At 39.8% G+C, this 26,154-nt stretch overlaps 1 protein-coding gene across 2 annotated transcripts in view; it reads right to left on the bottom strand.

The window, feature by feature from the left end:
* BBOX1 (gamma-butyrobetaine hydroxylase 1) overlaps positions 1-25,161 on the bottom strand; it is a 64,456-nt gene extending 39,295 nt beyond the window's left edge. The window contains exons 1-3 of one of the 2 annotated variants that reach the window (XM_042905414.1): positions 25,002-25,161; positions 18,155-18,408; positions 16,785-16,899 (exon numbers count right to left, since the gene is read on the bottom strand). In XM_042905414.1, the coding sequence (XP_042761348.1) occupies positions 16,785-16,899; positions 18,155-18,373 (334 nt within the window). In that variant the 5' untranslated portion in view covers positions 18,374-18,408; positions 25,002-25,161. Of the gene's footprint in view, positions 1-16,784; positions 16,900-18,154; positions 18,472-25,001 lie in introns of those variants that run through there. The other variant, XM_042905413.1, reaches the window with a different exon arrangement.
* Positions 25,162-26,154: the final 993 nt, after the last annotated feature.

Genomic DNA, 26,154 nt, shown 5'->3' with positions numbered 1-26,154 from the left:
TTAGGAAGGCAAACCTTCCTAACAAGTGACAGAATGAGATCTTACTATCTCAATTATCATCCTGAGCAATGCCTCAATCTTCTAACTGGGGGAACATATGTCACGTTACAGAAAACCCCAAAGCCCCCACTTGAAGAATGAGGAATGGGTCAATGTTCCCGTGCAGTAGGTGTAGACTGGAAATCATTCCCCCTTTGATGTCAACATGGCTGTTTCTGCAGACACAGGGATTTCTTAGGAGTCACATGGTACTTTACAAGTGAAAAGGTCCCAGCAGGTTCAGGAGGTCACTTCCTGAACTTCCACCAGCTAGTTAGCCACCAGCTAAACAGCCACATGCAGCTGGTACCGTGTGAGAGAGGACATGAACAGGGGTAAGAACACAGAGGCAGAGGGGCCTGGGTTTCCATCATTGGGTTGCATCTTGCCAGCTAGTTTCTTCGTGTCTTTTCTGAGCTGCCGCCTCTCGAGTTACAAAATGCCCATGGTTACATCTACCTTGCAGGTCATTTGTTGACCACGCAGTGAGATAATGCAAGTAGCCTCGTTCAGTGCCTGGCACATAGCAGACCAGTGCTGCTACTACCACCAATGATAATAGCCAACATTTGCTGAGTACTTTCAAGATGGCGGGCACAGTGCTGGGTGCTTCCCATATATTATTTCTTTTAATGTCCACAATGTAAATATGCAATAGATGCTTTCAGCATTCCCAAACTATAGAAGAGGGAGCAAAGATCCAAGTCATGCAGAGCTAATGATTTGCAGAGCTGGTTAGTCAGATCCAGGCAACGAATTCCAAAGTCTGTAATTTTAACAACTACACATAAAATAAACAAGTGATGCCTTAAAATGCTGTTGTCGCATATGAGAGAACAGATGTGTGAATGTCTATTGCTTATTCTGTCCCTTATAAAGGAAATTGACTAGATAAAAAAGAAAGGAAAGCATGTTACAATTAGGACCACGTTGTCTGAACTTGTTTAAGCACTGGTGTTTAAAGGTAAACCCTGAATGTAACACTGAGTGTTAATTATGCTGGAATTAAAAAAAAAAAAAAGTTAAAGATAAACTTTGGCTCCTAGTCCCGATTTTAAATGCAGCAAAAAACATGATGAGTAGGTTTCATGGCACAACACTACAACATTGCTGTCCATCTTTTGTGAAATGAACCAAGAATTAAAAACCAGCTAGCTTCTCTTCTTTAACGTATGCCAGTGCATTTCAGGGGTCCACGCTGGTTTGCTTTTACTTAAGGCCATTATCACTTTCCAGAGAATGTCAGCAATGGTGTATCAGGGAAATATAATACATAGAGATTGAAAAAGACATTTTCACAAGATGTAAATGTTTTAAAAACTTTGAGTTCGCATTTTGACTACTTTGTGGTTTCAAGGAGGATCTCCTTAGGGCACACACTATGTACATCTCTATACATTTATAGTATGTTTTAATGAGTTTTTGTTTCTACAGGAGTCATTTTCCCACTACAGAATCACCCACACACATGCACAGCTGCGCATCCAAACACACACTATTCTTTGTTTTAAAAGCACAGGATGAGTTAGGTTCTTTCAGTAAGTATGTTGTTACTCTTTACATGTATAAAATTAACCATATTCACACTGGGACTCCAGTAGGAAGCAAGGCTGACTACACATAGTGTATCCTCCACAATTTCAGATTTATAAGAGTTGACTATCAGAAGGTGGTTACAATGCCTTTTAAGTTCTGCAAAGTTCACAATTTTCCAACTATAGCTCTCATCCTGGCACGCCCTAGAAAGTGCTTTACAAAAATCAGCAACCAGGGGCTACAGCTCATTATAGAACCTGTGTTCTACTGTGAGCCACTCATACACTCAGTCTGCTAAGTGTGATTTTTCAGAGATAACACGGTGACCAACCAGTTTCTAAATTCATCATAGCATCCACGATATAAAATACTCTACTTTGCAGGGAGAACCACATTTCAATAAATCCACCTAAAATCATTTCATGATATCTGCACAGAAACTTTAACATTGAAAACCCAGTTTAAAAGTGTTTCCCCAGTCTCTCCCAACTACAAAACATAACTACAGGGGACTCCGGAGAAAATACGTTTGACTAGAGTAAATCATTTGTCAGGTGAATACATTAAAAGCAAATTTAAATTTCACACTTGGATCTGGATACATAAACGGTATGGAAAATGACGGAATATTTAAGGCATGAACCACCCTTTCTAATTTAACTTATGGCCTTACTAATAAATACTTCCTTGAACATGTGCTTCACACATCATAAAATTTATGAACCAAGCTCCATGCTGGCTTTCAAGGAACCATTTGTACAAGGTTTCCTTTTCACAGGGAGGCATCGCATTCCTGGATCCTGAGTTGTATTTCAAAAAAAGCAAAAGACACAAAGAAGCTCTTTAGTTAAAGATTCATGAGTACAGCATGCTGGGTTGCAGTGTGTTATTTGGAGTTTAGAACCTTCTGTCCACCTGCACTGACCTGTGCTTTTGGCTCTGAAATAGCTCGTCTAATAGGCTGAAGATCAGTCAAACTCTTACTATCTTTTCCTGTAAATACTTGGCAGGGGCCCAGCCAAAACCAAAATCTGACCCCAGTAGAGGAGAAGTACCTCGGTGGAACTAGGACTTCGAGTCTCTTTTCTGTGCTAAGGGGATCCTGCGCCTTTAGACATTATTTTATTTCTTGTCAGGTGAACTTGACAGGTCTCAAGAATCTGATCACTTGTCCTCTCAGACTGAGATCTTCCAGAAGCTGACCTGAGATGAGGATTTGAATGCAAGCAATGTATTAAGGAGGTATCCTGTGGAAGAACTAATAGAGGGGGAAGCAAGATAGAGAAGGAAGCCTCTGGAAACCACTAAAACTTTTTTTAAGTGTATTTATTTATTTTGAGAGAGACGGAGACACAGAGAGAGACAGAACATGCAGGCGAGAAGCAAAGAGGAAGAGAGAATATCCCAAGCAGGCTCCACATCACCAGTGCAGAACCCGACGTGGGGCTTGGGCTCACAAACCACGAGATCATGACCTGAGCCCAAGTCAAACGCTCAACTGAGGAGCCACCCAGGCGCCCCAGAAAACCATTTCAATTAATGGTTAAGGGAACTGCTGGCCCTCATGGCAATACTGTAGATGATACTGCACAGTCGTCCCACCCAGGGGCAAGGAAGCTGGGGTGTGCAGGCCACCCATGGCCACACCTCATTGGCTGCTTCTCTAGGCATTCACTTCTGGGTCTTTCTGGCCTTCTCTGTGTGTTAGCCAAGCACGTTCCTCAGGCAGAGAAAGGCCTCTAGCAGAGTGTCAGGGTGGCGGTTGTGCACTAGAAGGTGGCAGGTGTGCATGAGAAGAGCACTGAGGGTCTGTGGCGGGGCACTCTGTGATGCCCTCCTTTGGGGTCTGTAAGAATGGGCTCGAAGGCTGTCTTCTGTGGTCCCTTGCCATTAAAACACACCTCAGTCACAGTGCTTACCACATTATGCTGAAATAAGCTTGCACTTATTCAACACATATTTGTTGAAAGCCTAGCTATGCAAAAGAGATCACATTTAGTGAATAAAAATAGATGTGATTGCTGCCCTTGGGAGGGAAAAAGTGACTAAGCAAGGAAGCAAACAAACACCTAAAAGTAAACATTGTCGCAAGTGCGATGGAGGTAACAAATGGGGTGAATGTCTTCTGGTAAACAGTTACCGGGAGCAGGATGGGGAGCAGTTTTAGACCTGGCAGTTAAGGAAGGTCTCACAGAAGAGATATTACTTAAGTCAGAGCCCAGGGGGTGAAAGAAGGCAGTTATGCAAAGGGTAGGGAGAAAAGAATCCCAGTGGGAGGGACAGTAGGAAGAGGGGGAATCTCTAATCTTGTTGGGGGAGCTCAGAGTTACTGGGCCTAGAACCCAAGCAAAGGGGAGGGTAACAGATTAAATGGAAAAATAAGCAAGGGTCCGTCACGCAGGACTTCTCTCTCTTTCACTAGATTGCAAATTCCTTGCAAGGGACAGAGAGCATGTCCTATATGTTTATTTCCTCACCACTACTGCCCCCTTCTCTCCCCTCCCCCAACCCCAGCATATAGCCCAAGGCTGGCACTCAGTAGATTTTCAGAAAACTAATATGTTCTGTGTCCTAAACAAACCTTTGCCTTTTTTCCCTTTTGCTTATTTTCTAATGAGGACTAGAGACTGGGAGCAACCCCTGAAAGTTGACTGTGTCTGAGTACTCTTTAGAATTTTAAAAGATGGAGAAATCCATAAAACCTTTTCCCTAGGTGATAATCCCACCAAACTTGAAAAGTCTCCCCAAGGATGTATGAAACATGCTTCTACACAAGTTTATGTTGCTTGAAAGGAGAGAAATACGTTTTTGTTTTGGATCGTTAGGTACCTGGTACCTGGTATATTCTATATGCTCAGCCCTATGACAACAGTGACCTTCTAGTTGGAGAAACCAAGAACACATAAAACCAGGCAGGGACACTAAAAGGCCGGGTGTGGGGAGTACTTGAAAATAGAGCTAACGTGTATTGAGCCCTTATGATTCCAGTCACTCTCGTAAGCACTCTGTATGGATTAATTCATATAATCCTTACAACAACCCCATCGCAGAGGTGCTAGTATTATTCCCATTTTATAGATGAGGGGACAGGTCTAAGGATTTTCGATAATTTGTGCAATATCTCACAGCTCATACATGTCAGAGCTGGGAGGCCACACAAATAATTTGATTACAGATATTCCAGAATTCAGTTTTACCCTCTGCTCTTGCTGTGACTGTCCCCTCCGACATGCCTGAAAAGGTTCTGGAAAACCATCTTGATCCCTTTCAATTATGTACACTGCACGCATCTTCCTGTGGAGAAACCCATACTGGTTCCAGACAGCTCCAGCTGTCACAAGCTGCTTCTTTATGCTGAGGCACAGTCTACCTTTGTCGCCTTGCTTTTAGGTGCTAACTCTGTGCTCCATAATCACACAGTATATGACAGTCTTGGAGATGCATACAAAGACAGCTACTGTGCTAAGTTTTTCTAAGCCCAAATAGCTTTTTTATTCCCCAGGTTTTTCAAGTTTTATGGCTTCTGAGCCCTGCCCCTAGGCTCTCTGCTCTCCAATGTACAATGTGTTCTGAGTTTGCTGATGCTCTCCACCAGCACTGGTGTCTTGAATCAGACGCAATACCATAGATGTGGTCTGGCCCATATCTGCATGGTGGGCTCACTACCACATTTGCATTCACGTGACCCAAATCCAATGAATCCTTTTTGGCTGTCTCAACCCTGTTAACTCCAATCAACTTTTCAGTCAGCGCAAATGTGTAAAAATTATCTGTCAGTGATGTCTTCATTTTCTGAAGCTAGCTCACTGAGAATGTGTGAAGCACAGGTAGAGATGAAGATACAGGTCTAATTTGATAGGGACGTTGTATCAGAGTTAATAGCTCGAGGTCTGAAGGTGACAGACCTGGATTCAATTCTGAATTCTGATACTTCCCATCTGCAAGCACTTCAGAAAGTGATACATTCTCAGGGCATTTGGGTGGCTCAGTCAGTTAAGCATCCGACTTCAGCTTGGGTCATGGTCTCACATTTCATGGGTTCAAGCCCCATGTCAGGCTCTGTGCTGATGAGAGCCTGCTTTTGATCCCCTCTCTCCCTCTCTGCCCCTCCCCCCTCCACTTGTGCCCTCTCTCTCCCTCTCTGTCAAAATAAGTAAATAAACTTAAAAAAAAAAAAGGAAGTAATATACTCTCTCAGCTCAATTACTTCGTCTGGAAAATACAGGATGAAAATGACCTGCAGGGTTGTTATGAAATTTGAATGATATGCTATCTATGAACAATTTAACATGGTGTACCTGATTAAATCTGCATATGAACTAGAGCAGCCACATGTGAACGTGGCTGAAGGAACACACACCACGATGACTGATCTTATTGCATGTCCCTAATGTCTGCTTAACTCTCTTACTAGCTGATCATTTCTCACATTCTCTAACCTCAAACCTTCCACTCCCTCCTCCCACTTAGGCTCAGCTGTCAGCTTTGCCTTTTATTTCAGTGGAAAAATAGAACTCCGAAGAGGACTTCCAAATATTTCCACCACCATAGGCACCAACCAGCCAGTGTCCATGTCCTTATGGCACGTGATGTGTTGTAGATATATTTGTAAATTTACCAATGTGTATTACATATATATATATTACATCTATATTTGTAAACTTGTCTTTCTCTACCGGACTGTCAACTCCCTATAGACAGAGTCTTTGTTTTGTTCACCACTTCATCTCTAGCACCTAGAACAGTACCTGTTCTAAAATGTAGAAGACACATATTTGCTGAATGAATTCATAGTACATGGTGGGTGTTCAATAAATGACATCTTTATTAATATTAGTTATTTCCCAAGATTAGTTATTCCCCAGCTGGCTAGTGGGGAAGAGAGTCAAACACACAGATAATGACCATTCAGTGCAATAATTGCAGTGACACAGAGATAGGAGCCCACATGAATCGCAGCCACCATACATACAGGTGAGAGTGATAGAATGGTATTTCATAGAACAGATACTCTTTAGTCAAATCTTGACTCCGCTATGTATTGTCTCTTTGACTTTGGACTAGCTATTTAATTTCTATTGTTTTCCCCTTGTGTAAAATAGTTATAATGATGCTGCCTTTGTGAGGTTGTTGCTAGGACCAAATAGAGCAATAAATATTAGGTGCTGAGCTCAGTACCTGACACAGAGCAGTGCTTTTAAAAATGTAAAGAAGGAAGATTGGTGAAAGACTAGGAGCAGAGATAGAGGAAGAAGAGGGTGTATGATGTTGGTAGTTTAGACAGAGGGTTGGCGGTGGAGGCAGTGAGATGTGGATGGATTCTAGATTATTTTGATAATAGGGCTAATGGGTTTTCTCGATAGATTGGGTGTGTAGTAAAAGAGACAGAGCAGTCAAGGGTGATCCTGCTGCCAGAGAACTGGCGTTGCCTCAACTAAGATGGGAAAGAGTGGAGCAGGATTCTGTAAGACCATCTGCTCCCATCAGGGGGGCTGTCTTTCCTCTGGCTTCCTCACTTTTTCCTTATTGCTCCAAGGAAATCACTTTATAAATTCCCTTTTGGTTGTCCATCATTTATTTGACCTGATCAATTTATTCTGGGCTAGAAGCTCCTATTATGTCCTATCGAAGATAGAGCTTAGAGATTCTGTGCTTCTTTCCTGTATGAACACATTGTTCTCTTTAGATTCCTTCCCTTTATCTTCATTACTGAGATTATCTACTTTTATTTTTTATTTAAAAAAATTTTTTTAATGTTTATTTATTTTTGAGAGATAGAGAGACAGAGCACAAGTGGGGAAGGGGTAGAGAGAGAAGGAGACACAGAATCTGAAGCAGGCTTCAGGCTCTGAGCTGTCAGCACAGAGCCTGACGTGGGGCTCAAACTCACAAACCACGAGATCATGACCTGAGCCAAAGTCAGATGCTCAACTGACTGAGCCACCCAGGCACCCTGAGATTATCTACTTCTCAATGGTCATGAAATTGTAGCTAGTTTGGATTAGGGATTTTTTTTTTTTTCATCAAAGGATCTAGTTCGTACATGGAATATAATATATCTGCTGATGGCTGGCATTTTCCTCTGTAGCAACCCTTAGCTAATAGATAACAGCCACTTTCTTCCAATTTCGCTGATCACCTCAGCTTCAGTAAACATTTCTACATCCCTGATTGGAATTAAGTTGATAGTTGCTCAGTCTTTTCACTGTCTTCCTTAAATTTATTTAAATGACACTATCTGCCAGGTAGATGAAATTTTGGCTTCAGACTTCAAACCAATGTCTGAGCGATTAAAATCCTTTTCGTGGCAACAGTTCACCTCCAAGCCACTCTTATGTGTTTAGTCAGGAATAAGACATGATTATTCTCTATGTAAGGGGAACTCAAGCATAAGACTTTGTCATGCCACTATTGTTTATTTCCCCTTCTGTCCTTACCCAAATACTCTTTGCTACACCTCTGCTCCTATGTTCATGGCTGACTAAACTGGAGAAAAAAAGGGAACAAGTACTTACATTTTATCATTTATTCTTCACATTCCAAAACTGAGAGTTATTGCTTTCTTTTTGCTTTGTTTTGTTTTACATTTTTTAAATGTTTATTTATATTTTGAGAGAGAGAGAGAGGCAGACTGCAAGTGGAGGAGGGGCAGAGAGAGCGAGGGAGAGACAGACTAGGAAGCAGGCTCCAGGTTCTGAGCTGCCAGCACAGAGCCCGATTCAGGGCCTGAACCCACCAACCGTGAGATCATGACCTGAGCCGACGTCAGACGAACAACCAACTGAGCCAACCAGGTGCCCCTGGTTTTTTGTTTGTTTTGTTTTCTTTTTTTTACATATGGAAAAAGTGAAGTTCAGGTCATTTATGAAACTAAGTCAAGTCATACAGCAGAGAGTCAAAGCCAGCTTTGCTGACTCCAAAGCCAGTTCTCATTACGTAACACAGTGTTGTTTCACAGGTGAAGAGTGGTCTCGACATACCACACTTCATTTTCTGTCTTGACAAATTCTAACAGAACTGTTTTTGAAAAATGTGTAGGCTTCCATTGTTATGTTACAGGCTTGCATTTTAGTATTGCCGGGGAAATAATGTCTATTTTCTGGGCTTTCCTTCTCATCTGTAGTTTGTAATTTGGCTTAGGGATAATATAAACAGAGGTTGGAATTGTTGGCAAAGGGCTTCACTGGGATGTGAGGTGGGTCTTGCAGAATGAATGGGTGAAGTCTGTCCAGACAGGAAGAATGGAATAAGTGATGGAGGAAACAGTCAGGGCTTGGACAAAAGTAGGGATCTACATGGATGTGGAGGGGCACCAGATTGTGGGATGTGGGCTTAAGAGTTTATCGTGCTGCAGTGAGACATCGGAGCAAGGGGGAAGGGAGATGAAGGTAGGCATCAGGAAGAACACCTTGCAGGGCTGTGCAAGGTGGGTGTGAATAGAGGCCATGTTGTTTCAGTAAGCAGGCCATGAGATAATAAAAAGCTCCAACTAAGCTGTTGGCAAGAGGGACAACCTATGTAATTCCTTCCCCCATAACCTGTTGAGTATCAGTCTTCTCTGGGCAAGTGGGCAATGTGCATAGAAACCTGATGGCCAGTGGAAGAAAAGGAGAAAGAATTTCAATAACAGAATTCTGCATTGTTTTTCTTTTCCTTTTTCTTTCTTTTTGTAAACTGATGTACTGTTCAAGAGGGTCAAGCCCCTCTCAGGGATGTTCTTTAGTTATTTATAGCTGCTTTTGAGAGAACAATGTGAAGATGAAGTGAGTATATATATAAAGTGCAACATTGCTTTTCACCCAACCTGGCACCACTTAAGAAGGTGAGTAGGTACCATTTCTATCTACAGATGAAGATTTAGAGCTATGGAAAAGTAAGTGGCTCAAAATCACAGACCTAACAAGGCCTAATAGGGTCAAGAGCACTCATATTTTAGTGCTATGTTGCTCTTTTGATTAAGACCAAAGTTACAGATTGAGAAAAATACAAAATTTTGACAAAAATAATAAAGTTAAAGAATCCACTGAATGGAGTAGAGCTTAAAAATTATTATTTTTTAATTTACTAAGTTAGAAGTTAGACAAATTAACAGAATGTATAAATAGCAACATCATTTTTTGACATCTTTTTTTTTCCTATAGGGATAAGACAATTGAAAAAACATCAATCAAATTTTTTTCCACTGACATATTTGAAAGTTTGGGATCGGAATTTCAAAAAAGAAATTTTTTGTGTGTGGTATTTAATTTCTCAAAATATTTTTAAAATTCTGAATGCTAGGTGATTGCTTTCATGTTTATTTAATAGAGAAATTAAATATAATTTAATAGATTTTTAATGTGATGATATTTCAAGGAAGAAATTTAAGTATAATGAAGATATCTATTATCCCAAAACTAATGTTTTGTGTTTCAATGTTCTGTCATCTTGAAGAAGCGAAGTGGAACCAGAAGTGAGAAGTAATAGTTCTTTAATCATTTGCCCTATCTTTTTTTTTGATGGGCAAATCTTCCAATGTGTAGGCACTAGCAAAGAGGACAGGTTAAGTATATAACTTATGTGTAGGTTTGGCAAAAGTGAGCCTGGCATATGAAGCAATCTAATTTCACTTCTTGAAATTATCACCATTTGGAATTTTCTAAATTTATAAATTCAAAATTTGCAGTCCAACTGCCATATGTTATAAAATTCACTCCTGGGCTATAAGAAAAAAACAAGCCTAGTTTGTGAGAAACTGAAGCTGTCACTCATTGAAGAAAGTCCACTCTACTTTTACTGTCTTTGAAAAAAAAAAAAAAAAGAAGAAAAGAAATAAATGTACTTTAGTGTAATAACAGAAAATCCCTTTTCCAAGAGTAAAAAACGTTAGTATATTTTCCTTAATGTTGGAGAAAATATGAAAAGGAAATAGACTGTAATCACTCTTCCTTAAGATGCATTTGCTTTAGGCTCTTAAATATATGCTCAGACCTTTTCAAGGCTTTGAGACACCAGCTTTTTAAGGTCCTGCTCAGCATTAACATTAGCTGATGCAAGGAGGCTTCATTTTACGAAGTGGTTAACTAACTAAAAAATGATTTTTTTAAAAAAGAATATAATTAGTATTTTTTATCTAAGAATTTTTTTTATATTTATCTATTTTTGAGAGAGAGACAGAGGGTGAGTGCGGGGTGTGCAGAGATAGAAGGAGACACAGAATCCGAAGCAGGCTCCAGGCTCTGAGCTGTCAGCACAGAGCCCGACTGGGGGCTCAAACCAACAAACCGTGAGATCATGACCTGAGACAAAATCGGATGCTTAACCGACTGAGCCACCCAGGCACCCCTTATCTAAGAATTTTTAAAAGTCATAAAAGAACATACAGCCTTTTAAAAAAACGTTCTGTAACATATCCAGTTGTAAAATAGACTTATCTTGAATATTTGTGTTTTCTTGCTGGAAGTATGGATGGAGATAAGAAAAGGCGAAAGGAAGGAGACCTTAAAGTTCAGAAGTGAAAACTGACACTAGGCAGAAGGCTGTGGGAACAATGTCCGGACCAGTGGCATCGGCTGCATCTAGGGCACCAGGCTCTTCTCAAGCAGGGAGGCTCCTGTCTTGGACTCGCTGGCAGGACAAGGGCAACTCCATCCCATGTAGGGACTTTAGACTCTTTAGACATGATGCCCAAATTTATCAGGTACAGTGCAGAAATCGAGGGGGATAATAAATGGTATGTAATCCAGAGAACACTTTGGAAGACATCAATATGGCACAGAGGACAAATGAAGTGAAGTACACAGACGTTCAAGACACCTGTATTCATTTTATAAAAATCCCAAAGACATTTCTCTGAAAGTCAGTAGGTCCATGGGCAAAACAGAATAGAGACTCTTCTTAAACGTATGAAGACTTTGAGTGTGTCTCCCACCTGTGTGTCAGAGTGTGAGCCTGGGTAAGGGCAGGAAGGGAATGTTGACTAGGTCTTTCTTTGGGAAGGAAAGGCATTTGGGTACCTGATGTGGTGGGCTGATCATTCTGATGCAGCTGTTTTTTAACAGAGCTGTTCTGAAGCCACTGACCTGGCAGCCCAGATACAGTGGGGACATTCTAAGGCAGCCTGAAGAAACAAGCTCCCAGCCCTTTTTATAATTACCAAGTAATATATGAAGCAAAGACCCTCACTCCATCCCTGACTTACACTGCAGACTCCTACCCCTGGGGGTTCAGGAATGGCCAAACTATGGGGCAAGATTTAGGGATGGGGTGAATTGTCAGTTGGGAGTTAGGCACACTTATTGTGTTCACTACTTGCCAAGTAAAAAAATAGTGATCTTTGCTTTTTTGACAAATCTCTGTAAAAATAGCCTCTGCACCTGACCTACTCTGTTCTTTTTGCCATAATAAAAATCTTCATCTTCAAGGAAACACATGACCTTCTGCAAGAAAAGGGGAGCTCTGCTTCCTCCGCCCCCCCCCCCCCCGCCTTGTGAAAGGCATAGAGGTTCTACAGGGTCCTGACAGTTACAGAGAGTTTTGACTCCCTTTTGTGGAATGTTCCTTTTGAAACAAAAGAGGGGCTGATGGCTATAGACTGATGGCAGATAGCTATGGACTGGTTAAATGGACAGGTAAAGACTTGCTCTGCTGTATCAAATTGAGGGGAAATGTTCTTTTCTGATTGTGCAATGTACTCAGTCCCTGGGCTGCTGAGAAAAGTGAGTGGCCTGCTTCCATTGAAAAAAAGACTTTCTTCAAATTATAATCTTTTAAACCTCAATTTGAAATAACAAGTATTATTAAAGTCAGAGAATAGTGTACAAATATTTCAGTACAAATTCAAAGAGGTAGGAAAATGAGTACTCATTCCAAAACTGAATGTTAATGGAAAGAACAAATATTTAGGTTCATATATGAAAGGTCATGCTATATATAGATTTTTCCCATTTCAGTCTTATCAATTATATTCTGGGAATTTTGCATCTTGAAGTTAAACACAAAAATTAGTGTATAATTATTTCTTTTTCTTATGTTGATTTATTTTTGAGAGAAAGACAGAGCTCAAGCCAAGTAGGGTAGAGAGAGAGAGAGACACAGAATCTGAAGCAGGCTCCAGGCTCTGAGCTGTCAGCACAGAGCCCAATGCAGGGCTCAAACTCACGAGTTGTGAGATCATGACCTGAGCCGAAGTTGGATGCTTACCAACTGAGCCACCCAGGCCCCCTAATGTATAATCATTTCAATTTTACATGGAAGCTAAAATACATTTTTTTAGTTTATTTATTTATTTTGAGACAGAGAGAGAGACAGAGAGCCTGCTCTTGTGTGTCAGCTGGGGAGGGACAGAGAGAGAAAATCTCAAGCAGGCTTAATACTGTCAGTGCAGAACCTGATGCAGGGCTCCATCTCATGAACTGTGAAATCATGACCTGAACCAAAATCAAGAGTAAGATGCTTAACCAATGGAGCCATCCAGGAGCCCTTAAAATACAATTACCTTAATAAAAATCTTCATATTTCCAATGTTTTATTACAGTTTTCAATTTTCATGCATTTGTCTGGAAACATTTACACGCTAGGCTTCAGCTTTTAAATTGGTGGAGAATTGAGAACAAGTTCAGGAACCTCTTGTCCTGCAGGTCAATATATGTTTCTCTTAAATACAAATTCTTCCCCATCATCTCTGCTACTTCCCTAGGCTAAGTTCTCAGTGCTTTTTGTAGGACTATTTCTAGATCGTGCTATGGTTACCCTCCTCCCTGTCACTCCCCACTCCAGTCTACCCAATACAGATGACCATGACCAAACATTTCTGATAAAGATATAATCATTCCACTCTCTTTTGTAAGATAGATAGAAACCAAGGACCGAAGGGGCTACTGGGGGAGGGGAAAGCAAAATCACAGAAAGAGGAAGATAAGAAGACAGTCACGAGCTTTGTAAGCATTTGAGAAATTATATACATTTGGTCAAAATCGGAATGGATATAACTCTGAATATGTAAAATGCATCTTAAAGAAAATAAAGCAAACTTCTTAAACTTATAAAGATATTAAACTCATTTCTCTGGCCATATAGGAAGAAAATCAGCCTGGGAAATGAATTGAAAGGAATACACCTGATTTCTATGTTGTGAAAATGTCCTTGCGGAAGGTTTTGGACTGAGCTCCTTAGTAGGGCACTGAGGCCGCTTCATGGTTAGGCCCCTTCCCTATTCCCTGTGGCTTTAATGATTTTAACTTCACCAATATTAAACTAACTGGTGTTTCCTAAGGCTACCTGCTATTTCACACTTCCATGATTTTCTACATGCCCTTTTCTCTGTCAAGAATTTCCTTGCTGTCTTTGCCTGACAAACTGATTCTTTAAAATCCAGCTCACATATTCCTGGCTTCAAGGATTATGTTTTTGTCTCTTCAGATTCCTTCCTCTGTGTTATGATTAACCTTCTTTGCATGCTTTCTTGCACTGAAATAATGGATTGTACTTATTTCTTTTCATGGCTAGGGTCCCCCTCCTAGACATGATAAATCCTCAAGGACAGAATCGGTGTCTTTTTTTTTTTTTTTAACTTGGTATTTCCTTAAGGAGCTTCCTGAACAAAATAGATGCCCAATATATGTGCAACCAGATCAAAATTTATGATGGAATGACTATTATCCACATCTTCCTTACAGCTGTGGCTGTCCATTGACAAGAGTCTTTTCTGGCTGATCATCATGTCTTTTCATTTTCGAGTTTGACAGCTAATGCCAAGGGAAGATCAAGGAAAAGTGGTTTGCATCTTGATGCCAGATTTTAAAAGTCTTTTCTAACTCTAAGGAAAGAGCAGAAGAGGTAACATGGCCACTGAGGATGAAAAACAAAATCCTTCCACAAGTGTAACAGAGTTTGTTTACATGTTCTGGAGTATAAATGTTTGAAAATAAGTGATGGCAGTTCAATAAGGTGTCAAATTCTACAGGCAAAGAGCCAGAGAAGCAATACTCCAAAAATGGCCCATTGCTTTCTCCTTTACCCCACCAACTGCACAGCTCAGGGAGATATTTTAAAAATCTGATCTTGTTTTAAACCATTAAAGTATTTTCCAGTGTCTAAATAGCAGCCAGTTCTCCTTATATTATTCATGACTGCTGCTGTCAGTGTGACTGGGTTTTTCCACAACTTAACTGAGTGTAGTATCATTTCCACTTTGCTACTGCCTGATAGTACTGAGAAATATAAGCTATAAAACTGCATTCGTCAAGAAATATTAATGGAGGAGGGTGGCTGTGTCTTTTTACAATGCTTAAAAGCCTAAGTTGTAATAATAAAAAGTTGGCTTTTATTCCCTGAAATAATCAAAAGAAGAACTTAAAGGAAATGAAAGCAAAATCCAACAGGATTACAAAATTAGGGCAGAGTGAAGGAAAAATATTTTGAGTACCAGAAGAAATCTAAAATAAATAAAAAATAATAATACATTTGTGAAACTGCTATTTGACCCAGACAATTGCTACTCAGTTATGTAACTGGAGACTCCTTGAAGTCTCTGTACAATACTCTCACTGGGGAAAGGCAGGATAAACATCTTTTTCTGAATACCTATCTGGATTCCACCAGCTAGCTGGGCTACATAAAGAAGACAGTGGATTCCTGGTGGTTTAGACAGAAAGCACCAGAGCAAAACCTTGTCAGTTGTCTGAATGATGAGATAAGGCCATGGAGGAAACTAGTTCTTTTTTTTTTAAATGGTTTTATTTATTTTTGAGACAGAGAGAGACAGAGCATGAGCAGGGGAGCGGCAGAGAGAGAGGGAGACACAGAATCTGAAGCAGGCTCCGGGCTCTGAGCTGTCAGCACAGAGCCTGACGCAGGGCTCGAACTCACAGACTGTGAGATCATGACCTGAGCCGAAGTTGGATGCTTAACTGACTGAGCCACCCAGGCGCTCCAGAGGAACCTAGTTCTTCACAACACCGGTCTATGCCTGAACAGGAAGGGAACAGTATCATGCCCTATTTTTTTTTTTAAGTTAATTTATTTATTTGAGAGAGGCAGAGACAGTGCAAGTGGGGGAGGGGCAGAGAGAGAAAGAGAGAGAGAGAGAAAGAGAGAGAGAATCCTAAGCAGCTTCATGCTGCCAGCACAGAGCCTGACACAGGGCTGGAACTCAAGAAACCACAAGACCATGACCTGAAAGGAAACCAAGAGTTGGACGCTTAACCAACTGAGCCATTCAGGTGCCCTCATGTACTATTGATAACCATAGAACAAGGTGAAACTGTGTGGTTCAAGCTAATTAATTAGTAACATCTCCACACCCAGTAAACTGTTGCAAATCTCTCATTTAAAACCACCTATTATACATGTTTGAGAATTTCAGATCTGAAAGGAGTCAGGTGAAATCTCTGTTTTGGTGTCACAGATTTCAACAGGGCCAGTCCAATATATCTAGTTAACAGTAGAAAAGAAAGTTCAAGGATAATTGCCTTGTTAGTGTATTTGTAGAAGTCAAGTTCTACTAAATATATAAGAATCATGATATTTTTAGAATCTGCCTTTGACTCACTTAGTTTATGATACAAATCTTCAAACCATACAGAGAGCAAATAATTAACTTTCTACCTGTATTAAGTACTTCTTTTATTCTGTCTCTCAGCTCAAGAATGAAGCCTTTTTCCACCGAATCCAACAATTGCAGATTTTCAGAACATTTTTGTGGTCACAGATTCTCTTGAGACCCATTGAACTCTCCCCACACAGATTTGCTGTGTACATGCATGCACACACACACATGCTCCCATGCACACTCAACACTGTGCACATAATTTCATTGGGCTCCGGGATCACATAATTTTATCTGTGGATACCAGGTTAGGAGTTCCTGTTGTGTTGGTTTTGTGTTGTTCTGGCTTTAGATAAAATTAAGAAGGCAGAGACTGCCTTTGGTTCATCCCTCTCCTTTGCTGTGGACACTCAGTGTCTCATGTCTCGTGTGCCAGGTTTCACATTAGAGGACAAGGGTACAAGTATGCTGTACTTTGCCTTTTTCTGCCTCTTTTGAATGTCCAGAACTCCTCTATATTTTCTTTCATCTCTACCCAAACGATCGGTGTTTGGTAAATCATTAAACATCCTGCCTAAATTATAATAATGTTTTAACCAAGGCACAAGGGTTTATATTTGCTTCTGAGAAAATATCTTACCATAAGAGTTTTAAAAGACATTGAAGACCATGGCAAGGTTACCTGGCAAAAATAATTCTCTTTGGAGTTTTTCTCTGGCCTGCTGTGAAAAGCATCTTTTCTTCAGCCAGTCAGCTTCAAATTCACTGTAATGCTCATTTGGCCACGTGATATAAACCTTATAACACAGAAAGCAGATATCACCTATATGTATATTATGCTTCTATGTACTTTGGTTCATTATTGCTCTGTTTTTTAATGTTAATTTAAGATAAGCAGAGGATCCACCTAGCCCTTACTTCTTTTACTTTTTACTTTATTTTTATTTTCACTTATGTACTCACACGCATACAAACTCTTTTGGAAGACAGGAGAACTGAAAGCCAAAGTGATACATCTGAGCTCTGAGGCCCCTTAAATATCACAGAAAAAGTAAAATGTGATTCGATCTGAAGTTCTCGTTTTGTATCTCCTAAATCTGTTGTTTCCAAAATTTCTGTGATGACTTAAAGTGAGCTATCACTGAATTTAATATTCCATCCAAGAGTATCAGAACGAGGAAATGATGAGGAGGAGGCAGATCATAATAATAAATGACAACAGCACTCTGAGTGCATCCTGTGTAACGAACACTACAGGCATAACTCCTCTAGTCCTCATACAACTCTAGAAAGAAGGTACTACTCTTATTCACATTTTCCAAGCGAGGAATGTCTGAGTAAATATTTCTAAGGTCACACAGCTGGCAAGCGGTGAACCCTGGGAGTAAAGTCCTTCAGTTCAGATAAAGACAAGAGGGGGAAGAGCCATGAGCTAGCTGTCACATTTGCTTTTCCGAGAACTATCCTCATCACTTTGGAAGAGAGAAACACAGGCTGGTGGTCACATCTACTTGGTGGTTTTGAAAGCTTTGTTTTCCAGAGTTCTAGAGCAAGCCTTGCATATTGACTCACTCATTTGACTAAAACTACAGTCGTCGATACAAGTTTTTCAGTGTTCACTGCATGCCGGACACTGTGTTAAACATTTTTACCCATATTACCTCACTGAATTCTCATGTAATCTCTACAAACAAGTTCTGTCGGTATCCCTATTTTACAGATGAATAAACAGAGGCCCAGAAGCACTCTTGTTATTATAGAGATAGTTTGATTGTGTCTTCAGGGCTGTTCACGAAATTCCTTCACGGAAGGAATAATGAGCAATACTGTAAGTTTCATTAAAAACAGTAGTAGTGATAAAACTACGAACAACAATAACAGAAGCTTCCATCTACTGAGCATGCTTGCTTTGCCCCGAGCACTACACAAACATGGTTCTCTGTGTAGTTATAGACATGATCAAATAAAACATAATCCCTTCTTTAAGTTATTGGACAGTAGCCCCTTCAATGAACTGGGGAGATAAAGGAGAGATAATTTAGAGATAATTACCTTTTTTCTGTCAAACGTCAAGCCTTTAATACCAATGTTCACATCAAGAGCTTCGATGAGAAGTTTCCGTGCTTTTGCAGAATCCAGGTAGCAATCGGGGCACTGGCAATTGTCTCTCAGCCATACAGCAGGGTAGAGAGACTCCGCACCGTCATGCCAGAAGATCTGCAACAAGTGAGCCCCATCCACCACTTCTGCCTTTTGGATGGCACAGTGCATGTTTCTGGTTCTTGCAGGTAAATCCTGTCAGCTGCCTGCTGTGACAAATCTGCGTTAAAAGGAACCTCAGGCGGCTCAAGTCTGAACTTGACTTCTAAGAGTGTGAACAATTCAAGTGGACTCTGGCTCCTGCTGTTCAGTCAGCTGCCAGAGTCTGTGGCTTGACTGATCAATGCTGGGACCTTTGTTCTGATGAGAGTATCTCGTATGCTGTAAACAGAAACACAGTGACTAAAAGTACATAAGATAAACATGCTGAATCAGGATCCAGATGAAAAGAATTCCTTGTTTCTTCCAGAAATTTTAGATAATAAGTTCAGAACCAGTGACATAGGCACTTTGATAATTATGTTTGCATGAAAGCTCTGAAAATTTTTTTACAGGAGAAAAACGCTCCACAAATTGGAAGTATAACTAATCATATCTGTGCTATTTTAACTGACATCCAATTACACAAGCCTTTTGCAAAAAAAAAGTGTTTTTATGATACTAAATTAGTAAACTTGGTCTACTGAGGGAAATTTTAATGCAATTATTGATTTTAACAGATACTATAATCTGGTACATTGTGCCATTTCTATCCTGCCATTTACTTTTTTACTAATACAATTCATTTTCTAAGTGCAGTATAAAAGTTCCCAGGCTCTGCAGGCTTCCCATTCTCATCTTGCTTGATTTGTTCTCTGGGATTTTCTGTTTTGATATAATGTGCCTCGATATTTTGGCTCATTTAATCTAAACCTTTACTGGGTATTTTTATGAACCTTCACTTTACTTTGGAATACATGACTTCTTTTTAGTAAGAAACACACCAAATTTGAGGACATGAAGTATGTATAGGAAAGGGAAAGAAGCGAAAAGAGGCACAAGGTATTATGGACTGAGTACATCAGCGTTGATTACGATTCCATCAATGACCACATATTTGGCTTTCAGAAATTGTGTCAGTGCTCTGAATTTCACTTTCTTCATACATTATTTTCCAGGACTCTAAACTTACATGGGAGAAATAGAACTTACATGGACAATGTAGAATTTATGTGGAAAAAGTAGACCTTCTTAACTTGTTCCATATAATGATTAGCCTATCATTAGTAGAAGGTGACATGTGACGATAGAAAGAAGACTTCATTGCCTTGGGATGAAGGGGAGGCACACACACATACACACTCATACACAGAGTGGCTGTGTAACAATTCCCTTCTAAGTACCAGGCATTGCAATAGGCACCGGAGGGTTCAATGACAAGCGGAATAAAATATGAAATACAGAAAATAGCTCTCTTTATTCATTCTTATATATACAGTTAAACTTATTCAAATAATACTAATCTTCTTTTTAAAAACATTTATTTATCTATTTGTTTGTTTGTTTATTTAGTGTGTGTGTGAGAGAGAGAGACCATGAGCGGGGGAGAAGGGCAGAAAGGGAGAAAGAGAGAGAGAGAGAGGGAGAGAGAATCTTAAGCAGGCTCCATGCTCAACACAAGCCTGACTTGGGGCTCAACCTTACGACAGTGAGATCATGACCTGAGCCAAAACCCAAAGTCGGATGCTTAACAGGACTGAGCCACCCAGACACTCCATAAGCATCTTCTTTGTGTCTGATATGCTGCACCAGAAAGTTCAAAGATTACCATGAAGTTCCAGAGTTCAAGAAGAAGTGAGATGATTATGAAAGTAAACAAGAAAATACGGCTTGGTCCAAATGGCACTAAGAGCTGTCTGAGAGGTTCCAGGACACTTGCTTAGAGAAGACGTCTATTTGAGGAAGTTTTACAGGATGTGATCAATGCTTCTGAATGCATACTAATTCCTTGTTCCTCTAGACACCCATATGGAGATGTGGCCACATTTACCAGACATGTGGTTATACCAAGTCTTCTTCTCTTTACAAGGCTATGTTTTATCAGTGGGTGGCAAGCAGATGAGAGATAGAGAAGATTCTGGTTTCAAAGCAAATAAACACCAACCTGGATGATGGAATGTCCACAGGCAAAACAAAGCAGGAGAAAATGCATATATGTATGCTAATTTGTTTACCTTGTTATTTATTCTTTTTGCTACTTAACCTGATCTATTTATAAACTGATGGATTATTCATTTGCTAAAATTACTTGCCAAGAATCAAAGGCAAAAGGTACCTCAAAATATCAACACACACAAAATAAACATATGTAGCTTTCAATCTCACCCTGTTTATACTGAGAACATAGCTATCTTTTAAAATACATTTTTAATATTGGTCCTGGCCTGATTTTTCAAAACAGCACAGGATGTATTTATCCCCCTGAAATAGTTCTTCAATTACAATGGACCATAATCAAGTGCCTTTTCATCCCTTCTCTTCTCTAAATCTACTCAACTTTTCAGCCTTTGCTTTATAATATGTGATCTCTAGATTATGTACTTTTCAGGGTGCATGGTCACTTTCCAGTTTACAAATGTCCTTCAAAATGTGTGGCTTCGAATTATACAATATAGAACAGATAGGATATTTCTAGTATAAAAAAGAAAAATTAATACCTTAATGAAGAAAGAAGGTTGCTTTTCTTTCTTTCTTTCTTTCCTTTTTTTTTTTTTTTTTTTTTTTTTTTTTGCCTTGAGAGTTTGGAAGCATAGTGGCAATTGTTTACAGGATCTTACAAAAGAATAGCTAGTTTGGTTGTACAATAAGAATATTGGTTTTAATTATATTGATGGTAAGATTACAATATTATTAAGAGTTTACATTTACCAAATGCCTTCTTCATGCCACTCATATTTGAAGTGCTTTACATACAATGACTCATTGAATATTCATTACAACTCAGTGAAAAATGTACTGCAATTACCTGAATAAGCCACAGAAAAAAGAGGTTAGGGGATATCAGCATACCGATGATGGTAGAACCCGTCTTATGTTCTCCAAGGGAGTAAGACAATTAAGAAAAAAATAAATCCGCTTCATTTATGTTTATCATCAAAATTCCATGTATGTTGGTGTATACTCGAGACCCAACTCATTTTCCAAAATGTGTTCATTAATGAGTTTGAAAATGTTGTGGTTCAAAGGATTTTTATAAAACTAGAACTTGATACATTGATTCTTAATGGATACATTGTTTGAAGGGCACATTTTCCACCATAATAAACATTGTCCCTGTGCTTAAAGATGGCACTATGCCCATATCCCACTTACTGTTGAAGTGGTAACACCTACAGACATCTGTACTGACAAACACTAATTACATTCCAACCTGCCATTTGAAGCTTTCCACCTCTCTCTTTTTTCTTTCCTTCTTCTACTTAACACGTTTGAACTGGAGAGGAAAAAGCACACTTCCAGATATAGGGAAATCTGACTCTTTTCCCCCAGCCTGCTTGGCCAAATGGATATCCTGAGGAGGGTTATTTCAAGAGAGTAGGTGTCATCAGGACCAGGGGCTGATGGGAGTTGCCCCAGGCACATGGGAGAGTGTGGAAGAACTGGAAAAACTTGGGTGTTGCTGAAGGTAAGTTGTTTGGGTATCTGTGAAGGAACCTGTTGGGTCATTTCTACTCTTCACTATCCTTTTCTCAGTTTGTGACACATGTGAATGATAATCTAAACAAAAGCAAGGAGAAATGGGAAAATGGTTTCCCTCTTTAACTTATCTTGGTTTATTTCAACCTCTATTGCAGCAAATGCAATGAACATTCAAAAAGAAAGAAATATCAAGGATCATCAGTGTTTAAAGGCAAATTCTTTCTGAAACTTAGACGTTTGTACATGAGTGGAATTTGTTGAAATCTGTTTTTCCATTTAGCCCACTTGACCTGTTAAAATTGAGCCCTTTTTAAGTTATCATGGACATGTAGTTATTTGATAAATAACTGTGTTTCTCTGAAGAAAAAAAAAGGAAAAGTAAATATTCCTAGCCATAGATATAGATATAGATATATAGGTATACTCTTTGTTAAATTCATGAATATATGCTAAAGTCATGAATATATGCTACAGTCATTTTTGCTAAATTAAGAAGCACCTATAAAACAAAAATGTTTATTTGTTTTAGGACTAAATTATTACTGAGCTTCTCCTCATTCACAATTATACTTTGGTTTATGAAGTATCAGACTGGTTTTGGCGGGAAGGAGTAGATTTGCTTGTCCTGAAAAACAGATTTTGGATAAGGGGGATTTCAGTCTGAAAGAATAGATTTCTTTTAACTTAATCCAATCACTTGGTGTGTGTGTGTGTGTGTGTGTGTGTGTGTGTGTGTGTGTGTTCCTTTCTAGCTGACTCACCATATTTTTCCCCTTCAGAGTTATAGAAGTTTATTTGGGACTCCTGTTTGGCACAACTAAACTGTCTGTTTTAGAGATTATCCTACTTCGGCAATGGGTGTGGTTTTTGTCTTTTTAAAATTTTTATAAATTTGAGTTTTGTCAGCTCGTTTTCTCCAGCAATGTTTGGAAACTTGAGAAAGTAGCTCTGAAAGTTATTTTATGCATTGATCTTGGAATTAAAAGAACCTGGAACTAGAACTCTCAGAGCCTGAAAGAAACAACTTGTGATATAGGTGGGCTAAGTGCCCTCATCTGAAATGCAAGGACAATGGAAGCTCAGAGATACTGAGTGTGATTTGTCCAAGCCCACAAGTCTGGCTAGTGGGAGAGGTTGCTCCAAACCTGGGTTTGCCAGTTCACTGTGCACATATAAACATTTTCTAGTTCTAATAAAAGAGAGTGCAAAAATTCCTTGAACACTAATTACAGCTAATTTGAATCATAGGTTTTGGATAGGATTCTCAGGAAGTTGATGCAGAACCTTCATAGTTACTCTACATAAAATTTAAATTGATAGAAATTAATATGTCTGAAAAGCCAGATTCATATATTGGATTACTCACCCCTAAAATAAAACACTATAATTTTTTACTATTTTTCACAATAGAAGGAAAGAATAGAGTGGACTTATGTTATCAAATGTCAGTATCTGTTAATTTCCATCTTCTTTAGTTAAGTCATCAGACCTGCTATCAGATAGTAGGATTCTCTCCGGTGTTTGACCTCCTGATTCTAGGTAAGTAAGATCAGAAAATAATCAAAATGCAAGAAATATGCAAATTGCATGACAGAGAGAGAATTTGTGTGTGTGTGTGTGCGTTGTATGCATAAAACTATTTATTTTGCACTTATTATGTTATAGCCCCTCTGCTGATGCTTTCAATTACATTAACCTTATTTAATTCTTATTTAATTCATGAAACTATGAATTTAGTGCTATCACTTCTATTTTACAGGTGACCTTGAGCTTGGACAAGTGAGGTAACTGACTTGAAAGCAGAGGAAATAGTAACTTGACCACTACTCAGTACTACATCATGGAGAATCTGTGGCTGAATAATTTTCCAGGCAATAATTTTAAGTTACCAAAAATGTGTTATTAAAATAGTAGCCAAATCTCAAGTTTGTTGGTTGTTAGTTGACCTCACCATCCGACATTTCATCACTGCAAGAAGAGGACAGAAAGTTTTCCAGACATTACACCATAAAGGCTTAGAAGGTATTACTATTATTTTCTATATCAACCTTTAAATCATAAAACTAAACTCATTTCCACTTGGTAAGGTAGAGGCTGACCAGACTGTGAGTGTTTGAGTGTCTGAACTTTAGTATCATTTGAATACATGCCCACTCTACTCATTACACTCGCTACCTAAGAGTCTTCAACTTGTTTTTTATTTGTTTTTAACTTGATTTAGTGAGTGGCTGAGCTGCTTAATAATTCATAAATAGACTCCTGTGAGTAATGAACTCTATAAAGTCATCAGGAAAAACAGTCCCCATTCTCTTAAGTAGGTTTACCATTCTGCCTGCTATCTTGTTTAAAGTATCAAATTTTGTGCAAACACTTCCTTCCTAAGTTGTAAAAAGGAAAACTTTTTTATAAAAAGCTTCACTCTGGTAGCATTGCCACATTCAGACTGATACTTGTACATCAAAGTGTTTGTTTGCTGATATAATGTATATTTTTCTGGATCTAGATTTTATGACTGCTAAACCTTTGGACCAGAACATATATTCATTATGAGAAGTCCTATGTTTTATAATAAAATCAATTCAAGATACCTGTCATATCTCTTCTTGAGCTACATTCAAAAGCAAAACAATTGAAAGCACACACAAAGTTCAGTCTTAATTGATCAGTATTCTAGAAAAGCATGTTACATTCAGCTTTTTGGACTTCATGAAGGGCCAAGGTATATAATATGCAGTCCCTGTCTTTGGGTTGGATTGTGGATTATTCAGTGAATATTTCCAAATCCAGCCAGAACGTTCCCTTTCCCACCACCCAGCCTGTTTTTTAGACAGTATGCTCTCTGTCCCCTCTGTGTGCTTTCTGGATCAGCTTAGGGACTGTAAAGTAACTTGACTACTAGACTAAGCCAAACATAATTGGGAAAGGAAAGCTGCCAAGAAGCAATCAGATCCCCTGCATTCCAAAATCAAGCCTATTCCAAATGCCTGATGGACCATCCCCATCGCAGCCCACACGGCTGTAAGACACATGTGCCTGGATTTTCAATTGGATGCCCCCTACCTCCACCCCAATCCACAGACCTGAAGCTCTTCAAATAAGGCAAAGATGAGCTCAGTCATACCTGTTCTCAGATGTGCTTTAGGCGCCAAATCATGCAAAATTTACCGAGGAAAGAAAAAGTCAGCTTTGATCCTCAATGTCTTTTGGGGGAGGGAGCCTCCTGGTAACCAGCACATCCCAGATTGATCTGCCCGCAGTTTCCCTACGTCTGACATCTGATGTAGTGCTATTACTTGGGAGCCTTTCTTTCTGCTCCTGGCGGCTCCACAGAAGCCCTGCCCCCAGACACAGCTGAGGTTTGCAAATGAGGAAGGATGTCCCAACCTGAAGGTGTAGCAACTCCTGAAGGGAGCTGGGAAGGAGAAAAAGAGAGAGAGAGAGAGAGAGAGACACGGAAGGGAAGGAAGGAAGGAGGGAAGGGAAGGGAAGGGAAGGGAAGGGAAGGGAAGGGAAGGGAAGGGAAGGGAAGGAAAGGAAAGAGCTTTTATGACCTAGAGGAGAAGCAGTTAGAAAGAGAAAGTACTTGAACACCTATTAGTGCCTGAAACCACAAAACCCCCAGACTCAGTGCAAAGCATTGCCTTAGTTCAGAGTTTTCCTGATAGAAGGAAAAGCAGTTCTCACCTGTCTGGTCTCCTGACCCTGAGCCAGCAGCAGCAACCAAAGCAAGTGAAGGAGACTCCTGTCTCATCTGTTCAAACTGACAGCTCTTTTACTCTAAAAGTCACTTGGAGAAAAGACATTGAGATGAACATTTAACAGGGAGGAGCTACTAGCGCCCACCTCAGCAGAGGTGAGGTGATGTCTACTTGCCCATAGAATATTCCATTTGAGCCTCTTTGGAGGGAGCTTGACTATTTCAGGGGTGGGGAGGAAGGTTGGGATGGGTCCCCTTAAGCCTGATGCCCTCCTTCCTCCGCAGCTTTGGCTGAAATGAACAGTAGCTGCCAGAGACCCTGGGGCTTTTCTGAAGGCACCTGGTTGCCCAGTGACTTGACTCACAATTACACAGGCCTGAGGGCAACAAAAGGAAAGGCCGGGGTGAGCAGTGTGCCAGGGACCCAAAGCCTGGCTGCCAGGCATTCAGATGGAGAGTGCCCAGTGCAGGGGGAGGGCTGGTGGACGAGTCTCAAGTCCTAGTTCCTGACGGGGAAGAGAGGCCATTAGAAGAAAGTCTACAGAGGACAACTGAAATCCAAGGGAGAGACACTTGA

Source organism: Panthera leo, chromosome D1, assembly GCF_018350215.1.
Source record: "Panthera leo isolate Ple1 chromosome D1, P.leo_Ple1_pat1.1, whole genome shotgun sequence".
Taxonomy (NCBI): Eukaryota; Metazoa; Chordata; class Mammalia; order Carnivora; family Felidae; genus Panthera; species Panthera leo.
This window is presented reverse-complemented; position numbering and strand designations above follow the sequence as displayed.